General features: G+C 39.2%; 1 protein-coding gene across 1 annotated transcript; it reads left to right on the plus strand.

Moving 5' to 3' along the window:
* Positions 1-1,134: 1,134 nt before the first annotated feature.
* Positions 1,135-18,382, plus strand: LOC108679566 (the record flags this gene model as incomplete). Its single annotated transcript, XM_047883839.1, is given in 9 exon segments — positions 1,135-1,268; positions 1,845-1,957; positions 3,454-3,721; positions 4,765-4,899; positions 4,901-4,926; positions 6,558-6,858; positions 7,745-7,827; positions 8,578-8,726; positions 15,237-18,382. Coding segments are annotated over 9 exon segments (4,355 nt in total), but the record flags the coding sequence as incomplete, so codon positions are not given.
* Positions 18,383-18,435: the final 53 nt, after the last annotated feature.

Raw genomic sequence — 18,435 nt, forward strand, 5'->3', positions numbered from 1 at the left:
GTCCTGTAAGCTTACAGAGACAAGAAATGCTATATGGGTGCTGATATGAAGCTTGCAGTGGACAAGGTTGTTAATGCTCAATGGCATGTCTATGGATATGGTAATATCACATCAATAATATGGTAAATAATGGATATGGTACCAGTACCTACAACATTTCTTCGAAATGTTGGAGGCACGTCCCGATTTACCCTGCCTGTCCCTTTTTACCCCGTTTGATGGTACAATTTGTTCAATTTCACAATTACTTCTGACTTACATTATTCTGACGTAATACAATTACTTCTGACTTACATTTGTTCAATTTCAAATAATGTGTTTAGCACCATGCTTCATTATTTTTGTGACTCGTCTACTAGTAGTACTCCTAGCATTTTTTGCAGTCCTATTTTTAGATATTTGCATCCTAGTATCCTCATGAAGAATTTGCTATTTATGTATTTAATTGCAGTCAATGCTTGTACATTATGTGAATCAATATTGCTTTGGTACCTATGTAGTGGATGAATGTTTCTTTGGATGTAATCTGTTTCAAACAAGTACAAGAGCTCTGTTTGCCTGTTATTTTTGTGCAGGAATAAAAGTTTAAACACAAGTGGTTAATGACCAGAGAAATCATTGATTTAAATTTTCAGGATCGAACAATATTCTTCAGTGGACGTTGGTTGATAATCTTGGAATAAAAGTTTATGTATGAATTGAAGTTTGATATACCTATCTATGTTGCCATTGGGTACCTATATGACATGTTTTCTGAGCAGGACTTCTTAAGTTCTTAGTGACTTTTAGCAGAACTTATGACTACCATTTTACTAGTTTCAGCAACTAGCAAGTGTTGAATGTTCTTTGTGTTTTTGGTGGCAACACACAAGTCAGACCTAACTCATTATTTCAAAAGTTGCACATAGTCTTGCTTTAATTAACAGCCTCTTTTATAACATCTTTAGGAACATCTTTTGTTTGGAAAAGATTTTATTTTCTTTTACAATTTTGTAATGGGATATTCTATCACTCTGAATTGTCTGTCTTATACTTACTCTTCCAGAAAGAATAGAAAATATTTTTGATGGGGGGTTTGTAGGTACTGTTTTCTGCCTCCCAGCTAGTGACAAATCTGTGAAATGTTCATTCCAGGAGCAGAATGGGCTAGCATCAACAGAGGCATCCTGGTATGCAGTGACTGCTGCGCCGTACATCGTTCTTTGGGGCGTCATGTGTCCCAGATAAAGTCTATTCATGACAAGGACTGGCACCCTCACACATGGAGTGTAAGTGGCCTTGGTGTATTCTCTATATTAATTCTTTAAATGTTCATGTGGTTGAGGAAAGAATATGATTTAAACTTGAAATTTTTGCCCAAAATGACCATGCATCTGCCACCTTGGTTTTGTTTGAGGCAATGTTGATGCATTTTGTTAAAATCTGTTTTTTTTTGTTAGAAAATTATATTGTTATTAAAACACATTTGCTGGTCCTTACTTATATAAATATATACGTAGGTAGTACATGAATGCAGATGGCAAATATTTATTTCTACCTTGTGAATGTTACCTTGTGTCAGAATTATATTTTATGCTACCTGGTTTATAAGACCTTATATTTTAAAAAAGAAAGTTGATAATAAAGTCGATAATAAAGTTGATAATAAAGTTGATAATGAAGTTGATTATAAAGTTGATTATAAAGTTGACTATAAAGTTGATTATAAAGTTGATTATACAGTTGATTATAAAGTTGATTATAAAGTTGATTATAAAGTTGATTATAAAGTTGATTATAAAGTTGATTATAAAGTTGATTATAAAGTNGATAGAGCTGTCTCTTATACACATCCTTGTTTACAGCTTGTAAGTCAGCTGAGCAATGGAGGGGCAAATGGTGTGTGGGAACACACGCTCCTCGACCCCACCGCAGCCAAAACTAATAAGAAGAAGCCCAGCCCCTCTGATCCCGTGCAGTGAGTTGCTTCATATTTATTTCATATGACACTGGAAGTTTCTTGATAAATATTGTTTTAACAAAATCTACTCTCAATTAACATCATATCAAAGTCAATTGGCTATAGGAAGGTTAATCATTTTGGCAGATATACGGTAGGTAGGTACCATATATTGATGAAAATAATCAAAGTTCAGATTAAAGTACACAAACACCACCCCTGTATGGTATGTAATCAAAATGTTAAGTTTCTCCTATGGACTGCTTTGAGAATGATGTACAGTTTGAAAATTGACTTTATTGAGATTCAAAGGTTTGGGAATTTGACTTCAATAGAATAAATGTGTTACCTTGATGGCCATGGAATGATTTATGAGGCTGCTTATGCTAATTTGCATTATCTTACTCTTGTTGTATTTACTACTACTATTTTCATTTACCATACTTCGTAATCTTCTGAAAATTATACCTACATATTTATCAGGACTTGGAGAGTCTAGCACCAATTTTTGGGGTTGTAGTGCCCTCAATATTTATGAATTTAAGTTCTCAAAAAATCTAGTTCAGAAATTTTAAAAATAATTTAATAGTTTTAACTCAAATTTAAACAATTTGCTCATTTGTATTGTCATAGTTCAAGATTATACAGGGTGACAAAAAAAAACTGCTAAAAGTAAAGGCTTATAACTCGAAAAGTAGGTAGGTATTGAACGTAGAAAGATGAAATAAATACCACATGAAAGAGTACCTATAACTTCAAGTTTGATTTGGTATCCATGTTACCAAAGTTCTCTATGCATTTCATAGTTAAAACTCATTATTTTTTAAGATCAAGATTCACCCTACAATTCAGCTAAATTCTGAGCAACAAGTTTTCATTGTCGAACAATTTTAACTGAAAACTTCACCAACAAAACTAAAGAGAGGTTATTTCACCAAATACTGACAAGAAGTTAATCTCAACACAATCAAGAAGTGGATACGTCAGTGGAAAGATAAAGGAACAATCCTGAATCAAAACAAAGGTCATTCTGGACGGCAAAGAACTGGAAGATCAGAAGAAAATATTGCCATGATTGAAGAAAGAATTAATGAATTGTCTTTGGATTTCTTCCTATGGAGTTACATGAAAGAAAAAGTGTTCAGTACAAGAACAAGCAGCATTGACAATTTGAAGATTAGCAATTATTGAAGCTCTTGCACTTATTGACCAGGATACCGTACTTTGTCTGCAGTAACCGCACATTTTGAAAAACATATTAAGCTGTGTCAGCAAGGAGGTCATTTTCAACATTTATTGTTATCTGAATAAAACTTGAAGTTATGCTCTTTCATGTGGTTTTTATTTCATCTTTCTACGTTTAACACTTTTTGAGTTAGTAAGCCTGTACTTTTAGCAACTTTTTTGGGTCACCCTGTATAGATATTAGTTTTGTCACGTTATTGATATCGATAAATGTTTTATCACATTTAGACAACAATGACTCTTCCTAATCATATTTGTTGCATTTACAGTCCAGTGAAGGCAGACTTCGTGCGCTCAAAGCACCACAGGCTGATGTACATGCTGCAGCCTCCTTCTCCCTCCCCACCTCACCCTGCCGCATCCTGCCTCCCTCCTGTAGGAGGTGACGAGGATCCTCGGGAAGGCAAGCTGGGACCTGCTGATGACGAGGAGCAAGATACTCTCAGCCAGGAACTGCACAGCAGCGTCAGGACGGCCAACCTCGAGACCTCGCTACGTCTCTTATCCCAGGGCGCCGACCCAAACTATTTTCATAAGGTTAATTAGCCGTGCTGCCCTGTCTTCTGATACGGTGTTGGTTTAGTGAAGCTTGTTGCAACCTAGGGGAACCTACTTTATTTAGAGTTGGTTGCATTGGTGTTCAAAGGCATTTCCATGAACTAACACCATGAAAAACTTCCGAAAAAATTCCATGAACTAACACCATGAAAAACTTCCGAAAAAATTCCATGAACACGTTCCAATTCCATTCCAAGTTTTCCATGAAAACTTCAGATTTATGAGTCAGCATTCCCTCTGTAGTCACTTAGAGAAACCAAAATTTTAAGCTGTACACAAGTTTCTTCTCGCCTGAAGTGATGGACATATAGGTATCTTCTTGCAGAATATTTCGGGCTCATTTCATGTTGATTTTTAAATAAATAATTTGCAACAGGTACGGTACATTTTTCCTTCATGTACTGACGAGTTAATTTGGAATCTAATTACGGCAATGATCTTCGTATATACCTATCAATGCATTTGGTTGGCATATCTCGACCATACTTATCTTGGCAATACTTGACATATCTCGATGCCATCTCTCACGTAGGTATTTGCCATAACCATTTATTATGGCTTTTTCAGAATTGGTTTCTGTTTTGAAATCGATAATAATTTCTTCAAGTTTCTCAGTAGCCATCAAAAATTTAGTTTAGTTATTTATTTATTATTATTATTTCTTCAAAGTTGAATTCTAGGTTTTCTTCTCATTTAATGCCTGAATTAAACTGAAAAAGATCAATCAGTACTGTATTGCAAATAAATTGTGAAGTAGGAGCAGGAATGAGTAAATGTAGCTACTTATATATATATAAGTGCAAATCTATTGTGGTATATATATAATTGCATATCTTGTGTATCTATATATTGCATATGTTAACTCTGGTGGCAGAAGCACACATTCTCCGAATATCGAAACATTCTCCAATGCTCTCATGTGCGTGCACGCAACCGTTGGTGGGGGTTTTTCTTCAATTATGGAGTATCCACCGTATTATTATGAATGAATGAATGAATTAATGGTCATCCACCTTCTCCAGGACCGCAGTAACTTCCCTCTGCACGTGGCGGCGGCGTCAGGGCAGCCGGAGCAGGTGGAGCTGCTGCTGGTGCATGGAGCGCTGCCTCGCAGCCTCGACTCTGCCAACAAAACTCCTGCTCAAGTCGCATTGTGTTGCTTAAACTCCTGCTCAAGTCGCACAGTCAGTGTATTGTGTTGCTTAAACTCCTGCTCAAGTCGCACAGTCAGTGTATTGTGTTGCTTGTTGCTGCCGGGAGAGTGGTTTGTGTTGTGCTACAACCCTCGATATTTTGAAAACGGTGAATTTCCTTGGCGTTTTCTTTGCTTTTGAATTCCATGTGAATTTGCAATATAAGCAGACTGATTACTATTATCAGTCCTTTATTATTATTTGTACAAAAATATGTACCTACCCTGTTGTGCCATAAACACAGGGTACAAAGGGTACAACAGGGTACAAAAATATGTACACTGTTGAGTTATTGATCCCAGGTCACGTGAACGCTGTTATGTGAATACCTCTGTCGTATAATCTCTCCATGCACAATATTTCCTTCTTTATCCTGTATTGTTCCTACGGCATTTCTCTCTCCACGTCTTGATATATTTCTGATACTGCTATGTCACATAACGGTATATGTAATATGAAATGCCACGTATATTTCTATTTACAACAAATTGTTGTTTTTCACTGAAACTAGTTTGTAGATACTTCAAGGCTGTATGCATGTTATACCGTCGGCTATTGTGTTTTATCTGAATTCTATTTCATGTAATTCATAGTTTTAAATTTCTGTGCAAATTATTTTCAAGATAACTTTATTTACCATTAATAGTGGTATCGATAGAATACAACTCAAATATTTTGATATTGGAGCATTTTTTATTATTATTTTGTATGATTTTCTATCAATTGAGATCTGCAAATATTTCTCAACGTTTGGTACCTTAGATTGATACATTCAAGTAAATGATGGAAACACTCAACTGCTCTGACCAAAAAAAATTATCTCTACAAAAAGGCATCCAGTGTTTGATGTCACAGCTCTTTATCGTTGAAGATTTCTCCACCAACTCTGCGTGACGTCACGTTATCTATATTGATATATGTCGGTATCTGAGAAAACTTCTACTCGAGAAAATGAATGGGTCATTGTGTGCAAATAGTGACACCTTCTTGCCCCCCACGTGAGCAGAGAGTTTAAGTAGAACTGATACGGTACATCCTTTAGCCGAGTCAAAGTAGATCATAATGACACACATAGAGGTAAACGAGTCTTCTTATGTAGGTAATGGCCCTCGTATTCGTCTGAATGTAGGTGCCTAACGTAGGTAATTATGTAGGAACTGGTAAAGAGCCTCTTATTTCTCTGGAGGTAGGTGCGTAATGTAGGTAATTATGTAGGTAATGGCCCTTCTATTCCTCTGTATGTAGGTGCGTAATGTAGGTAATTATATAGGCGATGACCATCTCATTCCTCTGGATGTTGGTGCGTAATGTAGTTAATTATGTAGGTAATGACCATCTTATTCCTCTGGATGTAGATAAATATGTAGGTAATGGCCCTCCTATTCTTCTGAATGTAGGTGCGTAATGCAGGTAATTATATATATTGGCGATGACCATATCATTCCTCTGGATGTAGATGCGTAATGTAGGTAATGATATAGGCAACGACCATCTCATTCCTCTGGATGCGGATGCGTAATGTAGGTAATGAGCCTGTAATTCCTCTGGATGTAGGCAATGACCATCTTATTCCTCTGATTGGTAGGTGCAGTGCCAAGTTTTAACTTCTCCATAACCAACAGAGCGGCCGGGCACGTCGACATAGCAAACCGCCTCATGGACGCAGAACAGGAGCTGGTGCACCGTCTCGTCTGCTTCATCGTAAACCGGTCCCAGAACCGCGCCCCGCACTCCGTCCCCTACCGTCGTCCCGGGTCCATGTTCCCCGCGTCCTACGACGGCAAGACTGACAGCTTCTTCCTGCCTCCCAACATCATCGCTCAGTACCAGCCTGCCACTGAGGGCGCGCGACAAGCCCGAGCTAAGCTCATCACCATACCAAACGCCATGCTCGAGGATCTTGCTACTGACCTTTATGATGAGGTGAACCTGGTTTCTTGTTAAGTATGTCTACTGATTTATGATATTTTTCAGCATTGGTTGTTAGACATTGTGGTGGCAGAAGCACATCTTAGCCTGGTATCTGTCTTGAAATTTCTGAGGTGCAATTGTTTGTCTTCATTTCAGTTCTACCGGTCGACGCACCTGGATGACCTTTAACAATTTCTCATTTCATGTCCTAGTCATTACGATCAATAACTAGAATATTTATTTGGCTCCACGTCGATTGTTTGGCGCCGTCCAGACGACTCTGTGCTAACATTCGTTCCTTGCTCTACCATGTCATTCTGATGTCGACTGGGCCGCTCTGTGCACCTCAAGGTTCTGAGGTGTTCAATACTAAGGCATTTTTGTGGCGTGAGATTAATGTCTTATTTTATTCTATGTCTTATTTTATTCTTCCTTGTAATTCTGACGCTTTGGAACTGCGGCTATTTACTGTGCTGCAACCTAATAACTGAAAATACCCAATTTATTAGAATATTTTGGTGAACGTATCCCCATATATTATGAAAACCTCAGTTATGGTGTGTAACCTAACACGTTGACTACGAAGTGGTACATATGCGTACCACGAAATGTATTTCTCCAGGGCGTACCTAGTGGTTCATAATTCAGGTTGCCTAAAATTGGCCAAGTCCGAGAACAAAAAAGGCCGATAACTCAAAATATACTAGTTTATTTGTAGGTTCTACTATAAAAATTCTATTTATTTTCTTTTTGCAGTATTTAAAATTTAATTAGGAAGTACCCATATCATAATTTTTAGCCGGCCAACGCAATTGAGAAATACTAAATCACGGAATTTGTCCGGAAAAAATGACCGTCTGGCAACCCTGCTTGAAAAGTACAAAAAATGAAATAATAGAGGGACCGGTGCGCTGTACCGTTCCTGCCCGTCAACCCGCTCTTCTCGGCCACTCGTAACCAAGCCAGGCAGAAACTCGCCATGTATGCAGTCCACGACTTTATTCTCGCTGTTTCTTGGCGATTTTATCATCATTGATTCGCTATAGCATTCCATGACTTTCTTCTCGCTATTTACTTACGATTTTATCATCATTTATTTGCTATAGCATTCCATGACTTTATTCTCTGCCACTCGTAATCAAGCCAGGCAGAAACTCGCCATGTATGCAGTCCATGACTTTATTCTTGCTATTTACTGATGATTTTAGCATGGTTTATTCGCTATAGCATTCCATGACTTTATTCTCGCTATTTACTGATGATTTTAGCATGGTTTATTCGCTATATGTGTTAGGTGTTCTATGTATGGCAATATTTAATAGAGTTGGTACTATATATCTCCCATTTTTTGACGATCAGTGGAGAGCAATGTGCCAATTCCTCAAAGTAACATTTCACTCATAGGCGTAACTTTTATAATTTTTTATTATTTAGATAGAGCAGCTTTTTATTATTTAGTTAGAGCATCTAAGTCTGAAGAGTTTCGAGGGCTATTATATTTATGTGTTTAACGAATATTATATTTAACGAATGTCACGCATGACGGTTTGATTATACAGATTGAAACGAATGTCACTCATGACGGTTTGAAAATATAGATTGAAAGAATGAAACGAATGTCACGCATGACGGTTCGATTATACAGATTGAAACGAATGTCACGCATGACAGTTTGATTATACAGATTGAAAGATTGAAACGAATGTCTCTCATGACGGTTTGATTGTATAGATTGAAACCGGAAGAGCTGTGCACGCTGGTGGTGGACCTTTTGGTTGACTCGCGACGCAGGGCGGCCATTCTGTCTTCTGGTGGCGCGAGGGCCTCAGCTGCTGTGAGGAACACGGCGCCTGCTGGAGAAAGTCTCGCTCGCTCCGCTGGTAAGACTCTACACTCTGAAAAATGTATGGGATGTATTAGACGAATAGTTGTCAACTTTATCTCACTCGCTCATGCAGTGATAACACCGCTGGTAAGACTCGACACTCTGAAAAATGTATGGGATGTATTAGACGAATAGTTACCAACTTTATCTCACTCGCTCATGCAGTGCTAACACCGCTGGTAAGACTCGACACTCTGAAAAATGTATGGGATGTATTAGACGAATAGTTGTCAACTTTATCTCACTCGCTCCTGCAGTGCTAATTTATACACCCATGGAAATAAATCTTCTTTCGGTGAGGTTTGCGTGAATGAAATGGCATAGTAAACTAACTACATTGATCACTTTTCTTCACGGATCTAACACCGCTGGTAAGACTCCACACTCCGAAAAATGTATGGGTTATAATATCACTCGTTTGCTTGAATCGCAAATTCACTAAAAACTTGAGAGCAAAGAAAACTCCACAAAAATTCATACTAGTATCTTTAAAGAAAAAAATTCATACTAGTATCTTTAAAGAAAAAAATTCATACTAGTATCTTTAAAGAAAAAAAAATTAATACTAGTATCTTTGAAGAAAAGAAAATTCATACTAGTATCTTTAAAGAAAAAAATTCATACTAGTATCTTTAAAGAAAACGTTTCGGAGTCCAGCTGACGATGGAGCTGGACTCCGATCCGAAACGTTTTCTTTAAAGATACTAGTATGAATTTTTGTAGAGTTTTCTTTGCTTTCAAGTTTTTAATGTATGGGTTGTATTGGCCGAATATTGACCCACTTTATCCTCGTAGCAATAATACGCCATTTTGCTGGGGATGGATCAGTTTGATCCACGCAAGGGCAAGAAGTGCATCGATATTTGCACAATGTCTCGTTCAATTCTCTGAGTGTAGCCGGTACAACACTTGGACGTATTGTGGCTTGATCTGCGAGGTCANTAACACCGCTGGTGAGACTCCACACTCTGAAAAATGTATGGGATGTATTAGACGAATAGTTATCAACTTTATCTCACTCGCTCCTGCAGTGATAACACCGCTGGTGAGACTCCACACTCTGAAAAATGTATGGGATGTATTAGACGAATAGTTACCAACTTTATCTCACTCGCTCATGCAGTGCTAATTTATACACCCATGGAAATAAATCTTCTTTCGGTGAGGTTTGCGTGAATGAAATGGCATAGTAAACTACATTGATCACTTTTCTTCACGGATCTAACACCGCTGGTAAGACTCCACACTCTGAAAAATGTATGGGTTGTAGTATCATTCGTTTGCTTGAATCGCAAATTCACTAAAAACTTGAAAGCAAAGAAAACTCCACAAAAATTCATACTAGTATCTTTAAAGAAAAAATTCATACTAGTATCTTTAAAGAAAAAAATTCATACTAGTATCTTTAAAGAAAAATAATTAATACTAGTATCTTTGAAGAAAAAAATTCATACTAGTATCTTTAAAGAAAACTTTTCGGAGTCCAGCTGACGATGGAGCTGGACTCCGATCCGAAACGTTTTCTTTAAAGATACTAGTATGAATTTTTGTGGAGTTTTCTTTGCTTTCAAGTTTTTAATGTATGGGACGTATTGGCCGAATATTGACCCACTTTATCCTCGTAGCAATAATACGTGATTTTGCTGGGGATGGATCAGTATGATCCACGCAAGGGCAATACGTGCATCGATATGTGCACAATGTCTCGTTCAATTCTCTGAGTGTAGCCGGTACAACACTTGGACGTAGTATTGTGGCTTGATCTGCGAGGTCATATTGTTGCAAGACATAAACATGACCTGAACATGTTGCAAGACATGAACATGAACATGTCATGCAAGACATGAACATGTTGCAAGACATGAACATGTTGCAAGACATGAACATGTTGCAAGACATGAACATAGTATTGTGGCTTGATCTGCGAGGTCATATTGTTGCAAGACATAAACATGACCTGAACATGTTGCAAGACATAAACATGAACATGTCATGCAAGACATGAACATGTTGCAAGACATGAACATGTTGCAAGACATGAACATGTTGCAAGACATGAACATGTTGCAAGACATGAACATGACATGAACATGTCATGCAAGACATGGACATGTTGCAAGACATGAACATGACATGAACATGTCATGCAAGACATGAACATGTTGCAAGACATGAACATATAGTTGCAAGACATGAACATGACATGAACATGTCATGCAAGACATGAACATATATGTATATCTGCGAGGTCATATTGTTGCAAGACATGAACATGACTGTCAAAATAGGCAATTTTGAAGTCTCCTTCTGACAGCAATTTTACTTGTAACTTTTTGCGCCACATATTTTGATATGTGCTTCATGATTGTCCTGATCATTAATAACTTCTTTCTCTTCTGTGCCTTCTGAAGTGGGTGGTTATATGTGAGGACGTGAAGTTTTATTTCGTTTGTTTCACTTGTTGCATCGTTTTACTAATTCGCTTTCGAAATGAACTTTATATCTGCTTTTGATAGTTATGTGTGTGTGATTCGTTGTTTGGTATTGTAGCAATCTTGATTAATTTCCCCCTCATAGTAGTTGTTATCACTTAGTTTGCTTACCGCAGTGAAATGGATCACGATCATAGTTAATCCAGTTAATACTATCAAATGTTTCACTAACGAATTTTTGTAATTTTTGTACATGATGACTTATAGCATCTCGTTTGAGTAGCTATGGGCATTTTGAGTTTGTTTCGTATTCAGTTCAACTAACTTTAAAATTGCTGTACTTCAAATATTTAGTAATTTTTTCCATCTCCACGCCGGTCCGCGGTCGTGTTTTCACGCTTGCAACCGTTGTTCGTTGATTGAACTTCTAGCGAATTGAACCGTCTTGAAGTTTATTGACTAAAAATTAGTATCTACCTATTTGCTAAATCACAAGATATGGAAATATTTTTTTATAGATATTTTAGATATTTATATAGATATTTTTTCCGATATGGAAAAAATTGTATGAATGCTGCTCTTTCTTTTGGGAATCACATCACTATTGTAGTCACATCGCGTCTTATTAAGACGTTTGATGTTAATCTTTGTCTTTATTTTGGTTCAAGTCTTAATATTATGAGTCATGTGACGTCAGCCTTAACTTCGTTCTCTTGTTCAAGTCTTAATGTTATGCGTCTTGTGACGTCAACCTTAATCTTCTTCAAGTCTTAATGTTTTGCGTCATGTGACGTAAACCTTAGCCTTGTTCTCTCGTTCAAGTCTTAATGTTAGGCGTCATGTGACGTCAACTTAGCCTTGTTCTCTCGTTCAAGTCTTAATGTTATGCTTCATGTGCCATCAACTTAGCTTTGTTCCCTCGTTAAAGTCTTAATGTTATGCGTCATGTGACGTCAACCTTAGCCTTGTTCTCTCGTTAAAGTCTTAATGTTATGCGTCATGTGACGTCAACTTAGCTTTGTTCTCTCGTTAAAGTCTTAATGTTATGCGTCATGTGACGTCAACCTTAACTTCGTTCTCTCGTTCAAGTCTTGATGGTATGCGTCATGTGACGTCAACCTTAACTACGTTCTCTTGTTCACGTGTTTAGATTCTTAGTAACTTTGGAAGCGTCAGTAGTGCCACCATGTAGCGCCACCTTCCTTGCACGTGTATTCTCTCACTGATGGTTTATTTTGTTGTAGATTTAGTACCGTTGTGATGACTTACTTTTCAAAGGGGATTGTTTCGGCTTCGGTGTCCTCAATCTTTTGTTCGAGAGCTCGCGCTTGTTAGCTAGGACTCGCCTATAGATCTCTGCCTGCACCCTTTTGAAAGTGTATACAATATTTTGTCCAGTTCATTTCATCCTTTGAGGTTATAGCTTGGTTTGTATTTTTCACATTATCAAAACCTGCGAATAATATCTAGAAAATTACATTTTTTGTGCTGCTGGCTCCTTCGAAACATTCTTTATAAACCCTTATTACTTTTTATTGACAACTGTTCTGGATTCTTGTACTTCAACATAGCAACCTTGAGTCATTAATTTTTTTATGCTCTCTATTTTCAAGTGTCAACTGCGGTCGCATTTTCATCCAGTATTTCTCATTGACGTCTGAGGCGCTTGTTTACGAATAGTTCTTGACTATCCTTATTCTCGATTGATTTCTGTTTTCTGTCCTTTGCACACAGCCTGATTGAGGGTCGAATTTTATCTCCTTGTCGTTTTAACTTTCAATTCAGCTATTTTAGCTTTTGCATTCTGCCTTTTTAGCTTTTCAATTAAGTTATTTTAGCTTTTCAATTCAGCCTTTTAGCTTTTCAAATCAGCTTTTTCATTTCTACAATTCAGCCATGCATTTTAGCTTTTCAATTCAACTATTTTAGCTTTTTTATTTAGTCTTTTTAGCTTTTCAAATCAGCTTTTTCATTTCTATAATTCAGCCATTTTAGCTTTTCAATTCAGCCTTTTCAACGTTACAGTTCAGTTTCCGATACAAATGCCGTCTGACGTTTCTTCCGGGCCTCTCTCTTGCGATGACCACTTCATATTGTTACTCGATGCGCTTTTGTGTGACGGCAAATTTCAAGCCGAAACTTAAATTAGCTGGACGTTTTCTGAAGAAGATATTGGGAGTGAATGTGACGTTTATACATGTGACATCCACTGTAGCTTGAACGATGGAAAATGTGATATTTGAAAATATGGACACTAATATTCGTGTTGGCGTATAAAATTCTTGTGTTACGGGTAAATCCCGTAACACAAGTAAAAATGAATTTTTACTGGTTTAGTTGTCCAGTCATGGCCATCAGATTTTTTTTCTTTTATGACTATTTTGCATTTCTCCATACTTTTTATTGACAAATGTTCAGGATTATATTACTTCAACATAGCAACCTTGGGTCATTAATTTTTTTATGGTCTCTATAGTGTCAACTGCGGTCGCATTTTCATCGAATATTTCTCATTGACGTCTGAGGCGCTTGTTTACGAATAGTTCTTGACTATCCTTATTCCTTATTCTCGATCGAATTTCTGTGTTCTGTCCTTTGCACACAGCCTGCCTGAGGATCGAATTTTATCTCCTTGTAGTTTTAACTTTCAATTCAGTTATTTTAGATTTTGCATTCAGCCTTTTTAGCTTTTCAATTAAGCTATTTTAGCTTTTCAATTCAGCCTTTTCAACTTTACTATTCAGTCTCTGATACTAATGCCGACTGACGTTTTTTCCGGTCCTCTCTCTTGCGATGACGACTTCATATTGTTACTCGATGCGCATTTGTGTGACGGCAAATTTAAAGCCGAAACTTAGATTAGATGGACGTTTTCTGAAGAAGATATTTGATATTGGGAGTGAATGTGACGTTTATGTGACATCCACTGTAACTTGAACAGTGGAAAATGTGATATTTGAAAATATGGCCACTACGGTAATGTTCGTGTTGGCTTGTAAAATTCAGGCGGTAGGTATAAAACTTTCTGCCTTTTTAGCTTTTCAATTAAGTTATTTTAGCTTTTCAATTCGGCCTTTTTAGCTTTTCAATTAAGTTATTTTAGCTTTTCAATTCGGCCTTTTTAGCTTTTCAAATCAGCTTTTTCATTTCTACAATTCAGCCATTTTAGCTTTTCAATTAAACTATTTTAGCTTTTTTATTTAGTCTTTTTAGCCGGGTAATTCCCGTAACACAAGTAAAAATGAATTTTTACTTGTTTAGTTGTCCAGTCATGGCCATCAGATTTTTTTTCTTTTATGACTATTTTGCATTTCTCCTGTGCATGTTTCATTGCGTTCGTGAAGCACTTTTGCAGTAGCTCTACACTGAGAATTTTAACAGTTACCTATTTTTATTCGTGGGCAATTACCCTTTCTGATGTGTTGTTGTGCCCATAGTTTAGCTAACTACTAGTAATAGATTTTGTCTGTAATGTCAAATTTCTTGTTGTTTGATGAATGCTTTTACAAACTTTATGGCCCGAGATTCCATTGCGCTGATCAACATCCATTTTGCTGTAATTAACATATCATGTCTTGTAATGTTCTCTCCACGGCATGCAAGAACGTAGACCAGGGGCCATACTTTCAAAACTCGCTAAGTGAACGTAAGTACTTACGCTCTTTTTTCTTGTCTATGATTAGTGGATTTGGTTTGAAATGCCGTCAATGATTGGCTGATGAACTTACGATCTCCTAGATTTTTTTGAAAGTATAGGCCCATGTCAATATTTCAGTCGGCTTTGTGTGTACCGTATTTCGAAAATCTGTTTTCATCTGCTTTGAAAGAAAACGAATGAAAACACGTTAAAAAATTCTTTTATTTTAATTTTTAATAATATGGTGTCAGAAATTTACTGCCCATGTATCCACAGCAACATGAAATTGATCGCCAATGGCTGCTCAAGTCTGTGCTTTATGTGCTAATTAATTTGCATTGCCATACGAGATTTTAGCGAATTATCTTTATTCATCTGACCGAGTAGTTGACAGCAAACTTGGCTTATTTATTGATTATTTTACTTTAATTACCAGACTCAGACCAGCAACTGGCAACAAAGCACACCGGACAAAACTCTCCGACCAGCAATGCCGAGCCTCGTACTTCTAATCTTGCCTTCTCTTCCTCCTATTCATCTGTCCCTTCTGCAATGTCTGATGTGCATTGTCAAGCCTCTGAACTGCCTTCTTCATCATCTTCAGGGCACTGTTTACCTTCCTCATCTCCTGACCAGGCTACTTCTTTTGTCTCTTCTCATCCTGCTCTCTCTACTTCTCTTAAAGATTTCCCTTCTCATACTGCACAATCATTTTATGCTCAAAACGAGGCTTCCTCTCCTACTCGGTGTAGGGATTTCCCATCCCCTTCATCTCTACCGACTTTCTTCCTTCGGAGTGGACGTCAGCAATCAACAATCTCTGCGGATGAGACTGACAGCAATCGTACGTCAGCTGATCGCTCTTCCCTCATCACTGCCCATCAGCCCCCATTGTTCCCATCACCCGCTGGCAGCTCCCCTGCATCCATCATCCCCTTCTTCAGCCTCAACCCTAACCTCAAATCTGAAAATACTAACATAACCCAAAACGCCCGCTCTGAAACTCCCAATATTGACTCTAAACTCTACCCTAACTCCCGCGTCAATGTCGCTAATGTTTATTCTATGTTTGGTCAGGATTCAACTGAGATGAACCCAAGTACTCAATTATATGTTGGCAAAAATGATCCAAAACTTCTACTCGATAGCACGTGCAGTAACGCTGGGTCGACCAACGTAAAGCAGGATTTCACTAACAACTTATCCCGTTTTATTTCCATGGATGAAAATCTCGAAGAAACAAAGAAAACGCAGAATGATGTCCTTACCTGCGATCAGCTTATTAGTGAAGCTTCTTCATTTGTGAACATGATGGCTCAAAACGACGCATTAAAAGCTTCCCAGAAATGCTCTTATGGTGAAAAGAAGGCGCAGCGCAGCATATCATTTCAGAGTTCCCACGACTCCCACGGGACGGCAGACAGCAGTGGCAGCGTACGGGACTCTATGTTCTCTGAAGATTCCTTGAAACTCGACAGTAACGACAAGAGTAAACTTTTTCTGCCCCTCAGGTCTCTAACAGGCACAAGTCTTGCTCATCAAGTGTCTGTTTCCCCTGGTATGGAGTCTAGTAGAAATGCAGCATCATCTAGCTTCTTCTTGCGTCAGACAAGCGAAGTTGAGGGTATATACCCTCCTCTCAGTCCTGAATCAATGATGGATTCAGCCTCGGGATCATACACTGCTCTCGGGAGCATGGGTAGCGGAATAAACCCTCCTCTAAGCCCTCTTTATCCAGCTTATCCATACCAACCTCATGGCCGGCGGGTGCCCAGTGGCATTAATCCGCCTCTCAGCCCTCAAGCGTCTAACATTGACACGGCATCTGAGACGTACGTGCAGTTAGGGAGCGTAAGAAGCGGGATAAATCCTCCTCTAAGTCCGCAAACATCAAACTTCGACGCAACCTCAGAGACTTACGTGCAGCTAGGGAGCCTATATAGCGGAATTAATCCTCCTCTCAGCCCCGAAGCATCGACGCGCGATTCGGCTTCAGAAAGCTACGCTTTGCTCGGCAGCATGAATAGTATTCTGCCCAGCGCCCGCGGGGACTCGGAAGTGTACGCTAATATAGGTAGCGTCGCCAGTGGCATACATCCAGCCCTCACCCCCGCAGGGTCTTCAGTAGGTTCAAGGGCCACTTTTGATCATCATTCAAGTGTCCTCATGGCATTTGGTCGGAACAATCAGAGCAATCCGCTCTACCAATCTTATGATACAGTACACGTGTCTTCGAATGAAGCTAGTGATGCTGAAGCAGCCGAAACAAAATCTCTTGATGAAGGTCGTGTTGCTGACACCGAGGATAACTCTGATATGAACATGACAGAGGATGAAAAACTCAAAAGAAAACTCGTCTCGGAAGAGAAAACTACCATAAAGCATGACGGTAAAAAGTCAAATGACGGTAGTAAAAGCGTTCGTCTACGCATCAGAGAAAGTTTCCAGCGAGTCAAGAACAGCAATCGGTCCGATGACGTCAAGAGCTCGAACCGTGCAGACAAATACTCGAGTGGATTCAGCAGTGAGAGCGAACTCTCCAGCGGAGGAGACAGCCACTGCACGGCATCTTCCAGGTCTGAAGTCATGAAGACGCCAGTATCAGCCAGGAGCTCGACCGGGCAGTTTGCTGCTCAGTTGTCACGTTCTATCCGCCTAAAATTCATGGGTAAAAGTAAGGAGAACAAGAGGGACGTAGCTTCTTTTACCTTAGATCACTCTGAGGCTATAGAGAAGAGTCGGAGTCTACCGCTTAACAAGACGAATTCTGTAGTTGAAGCTTTGGGTAAACGGGCTAGCGCCGCACCGGACGATAAGGTAAAAGCGTCTGAGAGCAAATACAGGTTTGTGCGTACTCTCACCATGCCTCTGAAGCTCGCGTCCCAACGTCGCCCTAGCCTGCCACGGGGCATTTCTAGGTCCCAACCCACGACACCAGACATGGCCCGTAAACATCGCGTTGTTCAAAGTTACACTCGCCAACGCACAAGCACCAACATCTTCATGACTCCTCACATGCGGATCAGAGATCCCCTTAACATCAGTTCTCCTCAATCATCGAGTTCGATGCGTTCTCTGTTCAGCGGCAAAGAGAAGAACACAATCAAGCACATCAGTAAGCCCATCATGGTGACTGATCCTTCAAACTTCCAGCGTCTCACGTCGTCCACTAAGTCGCTCATGACCCACAGGGACAAGAACTTCGTACGGCCGCTCGTCAAGTCGTGTGGTTCTGACGGCAAACCACCGCGCGCTTGCCGACCTGCTCCACATCACTCCAGCGAAAACCTGCACCGCGTCAGAATGTCAAACTCTGGGGACCTCAGCTGCTCTTCTTACGAACCTCCGCCTTTGTCTTCACCTCGGAACAGTGATGTGTATGCCTCGGACTGGGATGAACTGTTCTTGGAGGTGTGCGACAAGTGCCGACAGAACGTCATCGATGGCATCCAGCACCCGTCCATATGGGGCTTCAATGAGTACCTTCCTGCGGGGTACGTGCGATCTCCTGAGGAAATCAAGAGCCTTGTGGCCGTTGCAGCTAAGAGGAAGAACCTCAAAGAAGATTGCAAGCTGCAGTAGCGACTGGTCGAAAGATTCTTACGTATCTCAATAGACACAAAGGCGAAATATTC

This window comes from Hyalella azteca, unplaced genomic scaffold (assembly GCF_000764305.2).
Source record: "Hyalella azteca isolate HAZT.00-mixed unplaced genomic scaffold, Hazt_2.0.2 contig13788, whole genome shotgun sequence".
Lineage (NCBI taxonomy): Eukaryota > Metazoa > Arthropoda > Malacostraca > Amphipoda > Hyalellidae > Hyalella > Hyalella azteca.